The sequence below is a fragment of the Sinocyclocheilus anshuiensis genome, unplaced genomic scaffold, assembly GCF_001515605.1.
Source record: "Sinocyclocheilus anshuiensis isolate Anshui unplaced genomic scaffold, SAMN03320099.WGS_v1.1 scaffold1609, whole genome shotgun sequence".
Taxonomy (NCBI): domain Eukaryota; kingdom Metazoa; phylum Chordata; class Actinopteri; order Cypriniformes; family Cyprinidae; genus Sinocyclocheilus; species Sinocyclocheilus anshuiensis.
Window position 1 is genome coordinate 567,683 of NW_015540958.1, and position 10,206 is coordinate 577,888.

Below are 10,206 nucleotides of genomic sequence, written 5' to 3' on the forward strand. Positions count from 1 at the left end.
AGTATATATATATATATATATATTTTTTTTTTTTTCACCCAAAAATGAGTTAATTTTCAGCAAATGTGGGAACAGTATGTGTCATATGACCAAACATGCATCAGTGTTTTCAATTACCTCCATATCACAGTCCACATCACAATGCGAAAACAGCCTTGTCAAATTTATCTGTTTAGAAGAACCTCTTCAGTGTGGCTGGAAACTAATTCATGTGGATGGACTGATGTGGATACAGCCTAAGGTGGAGAAGCATCTGGACATTTTCTGGATGTCAAATGTTAGTGGATGACGTTAGTAGTTAAAGTGATTCTCTACACCTGCGTTTCCTCTGCTAGGACACCTGTGTGAACCTCAGGAGAACTGATTTCATACATGCATTAAAATCACCAAAACACCAGCTGATTCAGTCACTGAGCACAAATGTCTCAGAAAACTGAAATTATTTCTGAGAAAAGCTTGTGCAGCATTTATTTGCACTGAGAACAGAGCACATGATAAAGCTCATGCAATGAGATTCTTAGATCGTATAAAAGATCATTTGAAAACCGCTTTAATTAAATTCTAAAGCAGTATAGATAGCTGATAATATCTGAATATGAAGAAAAGTTGGGTTATGAAACTGTGTTCGGTCGGGTGCATTTCCCAGAAGAACACACGGCTGTTACTCACACTTTGATTGAACATGTCTGTCTCATGCCGCAGTGTGGTGTACTGACGCAGAAGCTGCTGTATCGTCTCTACCCGCTCCACCTCCAACCTCTCCAACTCCTTCAGAGCACAAACACAGACAAATCACACACCTAAGATCAGCCTGCATATTACTATTAGCTGATGGCTCGGACAAAAATAACATTAATTTTCTTCATGGTGAAATTCATTCTTCATAATACAGTATAAACCTTTCAAGACAGACCCATCATGAGCACAGAGATTAAGCAATGATATATGATACAGAAGTCACAATATTTAATTTCATTTTCAGAATACTGCATTGTGTTTCTAAATTCACCTGTAAAGAACTACACTACCCACAATCCTCCACCAAGCTCCACCAATCAGAAAAGAGGATGTTAGCAGAAACCTGTACATCATTTCTGCAAATCAAAACCTTAATATATATATGGTTTTATGCTTATAATAAACGACTGTCAGCCAATAGTTTTATAATGATCAGTATATTATAACATTTGCAGTGCATTATGGGATTTGTAGTTAATTGCCTACTCAAAGCATTTGTTTTTCTAAATTTAAATCAAAATATGTGATGAATCATCTTAGACCTGGTTTGCTTAGTTCATGCTTACAACTCTTTATTAAAAAATGTAAATTCTATAAGGAGGAAAAATACAGAACTTGGAATTAGCCAATTTACTGCTATTATACAGCAGTACTTGTAACATTAGTGTGTTTTCCCCATATTGCCGTTGCTGCCACTTCGTAAAAGCTAAAAGCAACTCAAATCTGTGCATTACAGTTTTATCATGATTAAAAGGTAAATAATTAAAATAATAATAAAAGGGCTGTTATGGATAAAATATTTATCGAAATGATAAATACAGATATACGCCTCATACAGAAGAATCATTAAAGGGGTCATATGATGCTTTTTTAAAGATCATTATTTTGTGTATTTGGTGTAACAGAATATGTTGACATGCTTTAATGTTCAAAAAACACATTATTTTTCAAATACTGTACATTATTGTAGGTCCTCTATGCCCTGCCTCTCTCAAACGCTTCGTTTTCTACAAAGTCCCTCCTTCCGACAAGCGCAGTCTGCTCTGATTGGCCAGCTGGAGAAAGGAAAACTTGAAATCGCATCATATGACCCCTTTAAGAGAATTCATATATCACTGCATTATGAATATGCATGAAGTGTCATTTTGCACAAGGAAACTAGAGAGACTAGAAAATAATTAGTAATAAAATAATATAAATAATTACCAGGCTTGTGGTGACCATCTCCTCAAACCACTTTGACTGAGCCTGATTGTAAAGGTCCACACAGCGCATCAGATCATCACCTATTCACATAAAACATAGAGACGTCATTACAATCATACATGCAGTTACAAAAAAATATTAAATAGAAAAAGAAAATGTAGTGTGGTTAATGCTTAAACCAAGTGGGGGAAAAAAATCTGCCAATGGAACAAGACAATATAAACCTAGATTTCTAAAGCATTTGATTTCATCTTAAACTTGAAGTCTTGAGCATTTCAAAATAAACATATTGAAAATATATCAGAAACTATGTACGAAAAATCTTTCAAATCCACAAGAATTCATGTCGTTAAATTAAATTAATTTGAGCAATTCTTTCCAAAGTGTACACTGCATACTTCATGCGATCAGATGATCATTCAATATGGTTTATATATATATATAAAAAAAAGATTTTTTTAAACACATTTCCTAAATCAAGCTTGTCTTGATAGTGAAACAAGCGATTTTGCTTCTCAACTGAATAAATAAACCTTGTTTTAAAGATATTTGGATATTGGTAAACCGATTTTATTTTAGTTTTGTTTAATATTTTCTTATTTAATCAGTGCTTGACTTTACCAGCAGGGGTCAGTCTTAATTTTTACTATTTGTATTCCCTTCTTTAACACAATAATCACAGGTAGGCCTATCATTTAAACTCAAGCTGTTTACCAGGAAAAGCAGTTCCCAAACTGCACTACTGGGCTTTACAATTACATGCAAAATTCAATGTAAACTGAGGCAAAAGGAGGCAGACGCGTGAGAGAAAAAATATCGACATCTTGGAAGAAAAAAGAAGCAGATCGCTCCATCTATATGTAAATGAGATCCAGGCTTTAAATCCATTTGCATTAGTGATTTGAGCCGTCATGATTATTGAAGGAAAACGGCGTTTGAGCCATGCTTAATGTTTAGCTGTTGATTTATAGCGGGAACTGCGACTTGTTCAGTGCGTGGGAGTTTGAGAAAGAGAGAGACACAGATAACATCATACAGGGTTTTTTTCTACTGAGCTCAGCTGCAGAGGAAAAAACTGTAAAGCTCTTGGCAGCAGCACAATTAAAAACAATCTCCTGCAGTCAAGCACTGGAAAAGATCTCTGCAAACAAAGAAAATCAAAGCTGACTGAATCTAAAACACCATTTGACACTGATATCTTACAGCACGATTATCACACGGCTTACTGTAAAGGGTGATTATAATCAATAACAAATGAGTTCAATAATATAAACTAGGTTTTTACATTGCCTTTTTAAAATTTGTGCTAGAGTGTTGTGGCTGGCTGCCAGCGTGTTGCTTTGCATTGCTATGCATTGCTAATGTTTCTGGGTGGTTAATAGGATGTTGCTTACTGGTTGAAAAAAAAGTCTCTATAATATTCTGGTCTTTAGCAGGCTTAGTGTAAGTCTAAAGCGAGGTTTTGCAGACCCCTAAATATTGCAAGAGACACCCTTCCTAAAATCTAAAGGCAATTACACATTTTCATGTAAAAAGCCCCATTCATACAGTGTGAGACAATATAAATGAGACCACTTTTCATTATTAACTAATTATTTTTGCTTTGATAAACTCCTAATTTGCTGCTTATTATTAGTAAGGTAGTTGTTTAGTTTATGGGGTCAGGTTAAGGGATCTAAAATATGGTCATGCAGAATAAGACATTAACATGTGCTTTATAAGTACTAATAATCAACCAATATGCTAGTAATGTGCATGCTAATAAGCAACTAGTTAATAGTGAGAAATAAAATTACTGCCCTGATTGTATATTTTAACTGCACTGGACCCAAAACAAATTATTAAAATATTCTGGAAAACATTTATTTTTTTGTTAGTTGACATTTTTGTTACCTGCTATTTATTTGTCTATATTTGACAACCCTCAAAAAGCAAGATAAGAGTGACAACGCGGTGGGGAATTGCATATAAATATAAATAATTTGTTAGTTAATGTGAACTTTTTTTTTCTCTCTTTACTGTTCAGTGATTTGGTTTTATTTCTTACTCTCTTGGGGGAGGGGGGGGGGAAAGAAAAAACAAATATATAAAATTGACAAATTTGTTACATTTTTGTATTAACATATTTAATAAATATAAAAAGTTAACTAAACTCTGACATACCTAAAAACTCAAAGTGCAATCAATCAATCAATCAATCAATCAATCAATCAATCAATCAATAATATTTCTCACTTGCAGATTTGAAAACCCCTCATGTCAAAGATCTGTCGCATATTTTATTGTCTGCCAGAGACAATTAAAAAAATGTAACATTAAAAGATTACCTTTTATTTGTTTACCAGCATGTCATGTGACCACTAACCAGCTTTAAAGATCCATGAACATGCACATTTATTGTTAAATTATTGAAGTATAATTCTCAACAGGACTTCATGTAAGTATTTGACATCAAAGGGGTTCAGTTATTTAAAAAAAAAGTTTGGGAATCCCTGCCATATACAGTACCATGGTATTTACATGGTATTCCAAGGTACTTAATACTTGGAATACCTAACCCAAACTCGATAACACTTTATTTTAAAGTGTCCTTGTTACACAAGTTACATGTACTTACTATTATAAAAACAATAAATTATGCATAATTACATGCAAGTAGCTGTAAGCCAAACCCTAATCCTAACCCTAACCATATAGTAAGTACATGTTGTTCATTAATATTACTCAGTAATTAAATGTATAATTACACTGTAACAAAAACACCCCAAACTCTAAAACATGAAAATACCATGTACTAACCTCTTTAAATACACTACAAGACATGTTATTATCAAGGCACTTTCTGTTACTTTGAAGTGAATGCATTGTTATGCATATCACATTAATGTTGTGGTTTGGGAAGTTGAATAGTGAAGCAGGAACTTCTCTCACAGTGCTGTTATAGTCTGAATCACTCAGTGTTGTGGCTGTGCGTGAGTCTGTCATGGTCATTTGGTCCTCTGTGCTGATGGAGTCAGTCTATAAGCACTGAATAAGACAACATTAGGGTCCTCAATAATGCACCAGTCACTCAGGCCAACAGGTTGAAGGTGGAGTGAATTCTCCCCCGTGTTGCGTCGCACCGTGTGAACCTCAGGGTTGCCAGGTCTTCCTGCATTAGGGATGTGTGAGTGTCCAGCTCAGGAAAAATCTGGCATTGATAGTAGGCGTCCGGAGCAATAAGAGGCTTGGCATGCTGATCGTCAGCTCCCATGAGGCCCATTTTCCCACTGCAAAAATAGACCATTACTCCATGCCTTTCCCAACTCCGTCTGGAACCAATACGGCCTGGCTCCTCTTAAACACAGACTTCTGGGATTGAGCCAAAGTCCTCTTCCATCCCCTCCACTGTTCTCTCCCATCCTGTTTGTCATGCCTCTCTCCCCTCGCTCAGAAACACAGTCTCATCTCCACAGTCTCCGCACGCTACAACAATGGCGCCCCGCACAAGATTTCACCTAAAAACAAAGCTCCTTACTCAACGCAAAAAGGACTGACGCCAGATTACGGAGGGTTTGTTTCATTTGCAATCCATCCTGAGTGGAAGAGAAGGACTGGAAGATTTTAAAACGAGAGACTATTGAGGAAGTCAATCCTGTTGAGCAGTGGAGCAGCCAGGAGTTTGTCTGCCAGTGCAGTCTGTTACAGTGTTATGACAGCTGGCAAACTGGCTATGACTTCAGGATTCTGATAGTCGGAGCTTTTTAATGAACTTCTTAACCCTATAAAGCCTTTTTTGTCATATTTGATACGCAAATTTCTAAGGCCTCTCTTTGTCAACATGATCAAAACTTTGCAGAAAAATCTGTTGTACACAATTTTCATGCTTTCCGTAATTTTTTTAGCAAGTAAAAGCCCTTTTAGTATAATTGTAAAAATGCCAAACCTTCAGGTTGTGGCTCACCTGTCTTGTTGCTGTGATTTTGTTTTACAGATTTTTATGAAGTAAACATAATAATAACTTCACTTACGGTGCTCGTGCTGGGGCTGGTGTTGTTTGGATGTCGATTTTGGAAAGTTTTTGCTGGGATGGGCATTTAAAAAAATCTGAAATTCGCTTTTGCGCCATTATCTCCTTGTATTAAAGTTAATCTTGTTCGCATTATGTACAGTTAATGTCTGATACCATGCGCTAGCGTCACGTGTTCATGAGGATTAGGCTAATCATCCCATATAGAAAACATCACAAGTAAAATTAATCATGTTTATAAAGATAAACATGGGTTTATTATAGCCCACTTACAATTTACATTTCAGAGATCATTACAAATAAATTATTAAATGCTAAAACTGAATAAATTTAAATGAACAAACTTGGCGTTGCATTTGCAACCATGTGAAAACAGTGGGTGCTGCAGCCCCCTCAGCACCCCTACTTCCCGCGTCCCTGTTACAAGCTATCAGAATTTCAAATTTTTGACCATATAAGTATCAGCATCGACACCTATTTGCATATTTTTGCTGAGTTTGGGCATCTGAATAAAATAAAGGTGCTTTTTTTTTCTTCCTCGTGTATGAGCTACACATTCTCCTCTATTATGCTATATGAGCCATAAAGGCCTGATCTATCATCTATCAAATATGTTTCAAACCATAAAACACGCAAACTGGGGGGGTTAAAGGAAGAGTGAACATAATGAACTTTCTATCAGAAATTTCTATACAACCCATTTGACTAACGTAGAACACAAAAGAAGACTGTTTAACACAATGACCAAGCTGCTCTTTTCCATTAAATGAAAACATTTTGCAACTACAGGTTGTCAGGCACCAAATGTGCTATATTTGAAGTCTTCTGAAGCTGTACAATCGCTTTGTGTGAGGACCAGAATGAAATTTAAGTCATTATTCCTTGAAACCTTTCCCAACCACTGTAGTTCTCCGATATATTCCTTTAATGGGAAGTTAAACTCCTGGCTGCTCCACTGCTCAACAGGATTGACTTCCTCAATAGTCTCTCGTTTTAAAAGCATGAAAATTGTGTACAACAGATTTTTCTGCAAACTTCCCCAAATTCCTTTGGGGAAGTCATGACCTAATGGTTAGAGAGTCGGACTCGTAACCCAAAGGTAGCGGGTTCGCTTGGTCACATGTCACTTCACTTCACTTAATAAATCGTCATATTTTTGGACTATAGAGCCAAAATATCATCCCCTACAAACGTGAACTAGTATTGTAACTCATCTTAGTTCCAAAACTCAATGGGTTTAGTAACATCTTGGATCAAAGGAAAGTGTCCTCAGGTTTATTGTGTGTAGTAAGATCACATTAGCTCAGGCTTAATGGACTGCTTTGTACTGATGCTCTGACCTGCTTGTGTGGATTTCCGTCGGGCTTTCTTAATATCCTCCTCTGTTTTGTTGCTCAATTTGATCTCAAGCTGCTGTGTTTTCACTTCAAGATCCTTCTGTCTGTCCGCTAGAGCCTTCCGTGCCTGCAAAACAACACAAAGCAATGTAAAACGACTAACCTTTAGCTTAAATAAATAGGTTAAATCAATCTCAAAAGGTCAAACCAAAATTTGAGAGATTTTCTTTTCATTCTCTATGTGATTTGCCATTTTTTTCAACCCTAAATTGAGACATCTAACTGTTTTGTAATTTTGTATTTTCTACCAAGTAGAAGCTGGAGCTACTACTGTTGTTAATAGATGTTCCCACTCTGCTGCATACAATCAGATAAAGCAATGAATCATGTGAGCTTCACTGTCTGTACTCCCAGTGATAGCTGCCGCATTGCGAGGCAGTTAAACTGTGCTCAACTTCGTTGCATAGCCGATGGTCACTGTTGTTCATGTCGCCAGGAATGGCCAACTCTCTTTGGAAATGAATGATGGATATGTGGCCTGGGGTCCGTGCTGATGTTTAATCAGCAGGATGAACACAAGTGAATCACTCAAGGCATCATTCTGATGTGTTCTCATTTCTCATCCAGCCATCTGCTGTCCATGCAAAAGTTTGAACAGACGTGTTGACACAATGGCTTCTGGGAAACATTTTAGAGCAATTTGTACCAACAACACACAGACTTGAAAATACATTTTAATTAAATATGCTTGACAAAATCAGTATGCACTTAAAGTTCCCTTGTGAAAAAGAAGTGCACTTTAGCATAATTTCAAAAAGAGCACTTATTACGGAAATAATATACTTCAAAAGAATATACTTAAGTGTGAACTGAATGTAATGTTTTCTGACACTTAATAATTGCAGTTAAAAGAAAATGTATTATAGTTTACATTTATAGTAAATGCAATTAATTGAACTTAAGAGTGTTTTTGGCCCACCTAAATAGGACTTAACGTAAGTACATCTTTATAAAAAATATCATGATTACTTCTACTGTCTGCCATTAGGTATCGGGATGAAATCGTTGGACCCATTGTCAGACCCTATACGCTGGTGCAGTGGGGGTTCCTCCTGGTGCACGACAATGCCTGGCTACATGTTGCGAGAGTATGCAGGCAGTTCCTGGAGGATGAAGGAATTGAAACCATTGAATGGCCCCCACGCTCGCCTGACCTAAATCCAACAGAACTCCTCTGGGACATTATGTTTTGGTCCATCCGACGCCACCAGGTTGCACCTCAGACTGTCCAGGAGCTCAGTGATGCCCTGGTCCAGATCTGGGAGGAAATACCCCAGGACACCGTCTGTCGTCTCATTAGGAGCATGCCCCAACGTTGCCAGGCATGCATACAAGCACCATATGGGGGCCATCTAAACTGAGCACCATTTTGAGCTGCTGCAATGAAATTTAAGCAAAATGGACTAGCCTGCTGGATAATTTTTTCACTTTGATTTTCGGGGTGTCTTTGAATTCAGCCCTCTGTAGGTTGATCATTTTCATTTCCATCAAACGATGTGGCAGTCTTTCATTCCTAACACATTACCCAGTCCATATCAGTATAGATATCCAGCATGATGTTTTTCCCCATTGAGATCTGATGTGTGTTCAAAGTGTTCCTTTAATTTTTTTGAGCAGTGTATTAACTTTAAATGTAATATCAAATAACTCAATACAGTTAAATTTATAACCAAGTACTTTACATGTGCTTTAGTCAATGCATCAAAATAAGTTTACTTCTTTAAAGCATGACAACAATGATTAAAAATGAGCAAAACTCTTATTAAAAATAAGCAAAACTTTTAATTTGACATTATTACAAAGTTCACGTTTTAAAAGTGCGTTAAGAAACAGTCATGAAAGCGTGCTTTCTTTCAGTACACTTATGCCGAGTTCACATTGCACGATTTTAGCCCGATTTTTCACTCGCCGACAGGTTTTGCGAAATCGCCGACAAATGCCCGAAATCGGAGGCAAATCGGTGCTCGTTCACGCGAGTGACATTATCAAATATGTGTGAATTATCAAAGACGCGATCTGAGGACTTCACAATCACGCAGTGTGAAATGAATTCTGACTGAAAAACACATCAGCGATGACCTACAGCCAATGAGAGACCAAGATACAGGGCAGCGGGAAGTTCGGGGAGGAGTTATATGAAACGTAGTTTGCGGACCAGTGTTGCCAAATCCGCGATTACCGCCGGTTGTTTTTTATGTCAGCAGGTTGAAGCGACCCCAATAACTGATATTTAGGCCCTGGAATGTGAATTGTACCAGGAGAACCCCGCCAAAAAAATGTGTATTTTACCCCCCGAACGCGATTTTTACTGGGGGACCCCCTCGAAAGCAATTGGGCTATTTTCAGGCTAGTTTTGAGTAGTAATTGGGGAGGGTTTAGTAGCGAAAACCTGGCAACCCTGCACCAGACAGAGCTGTCGGCGATTCTTCCTATTGTAAAGTCATGCAGTGTGTAACCTCCTGTCGTCGTTCCATCGTGCAGTGTGAACACAGCAACAACTGAATGCTACCCCAGATAGTCGTTCAGTGTGAAACCAACAGTGATGCGACGTCTTTGAAAATCGTGCAGTGTGAACTCGGCATTAGGTGGCCTTTTATTTTACTAATATTATATGCATGTACAGTTTTTCTTTAAAGGGGTCATATGATGCGATTTCAATTTTTCCTTTCTCTTTGGATTGTTACAAGCTCTTGGTGCATAAAGAAGATCTGTAAAGTTGCAAAGACTAAAGTCTCAAATCCAAAGAGATATTCTTTATAAAAGTTAAGAGTCAACCACGCTTACCTAAAACGGCTTGTTCTAACACGCCCCCACATGTCTACATCACTATGTGGGAAGATTTGCATAACGCCACCC

General features: G+C 37.4%; 1 protein-coding gene across 3 annotated transcripts in view; it reads right to left on the bottom strand.

Moving 5' to 3' along the window:
• gas7a (growth arrest-specific 7a) overlaps positions 1-10,206 on the bottom strand; it is a 33,456-nt gene that overhangs the window by 4,117 nt on the left and 19,133 nt on the right. For all 3 annotated transcript variants that reach the window (XR_001634390.1, XM_016488246.1, XM_016488245.1), the window contains 3 exons: positions 7,294-7,417; positions 1,945-2,024; positions 670-768 (listed from right to left, as the gene is read on the bottom strand). Coding sequence is in view for 2 of the 3 variants with exons in the window: in XM_016488246.1 (XP_016343732.1) it covers positions 670-768; positions 1,945-2,024; positions 7,294-7,417 (303 nt within the window). In the remaining variant the exon portion in view is untranslated. The remainder of the gene's footprint in view (positions 1-669; positions 769-1,944; positions 2,025-7,293; positions 7,418-10,206) is intronic.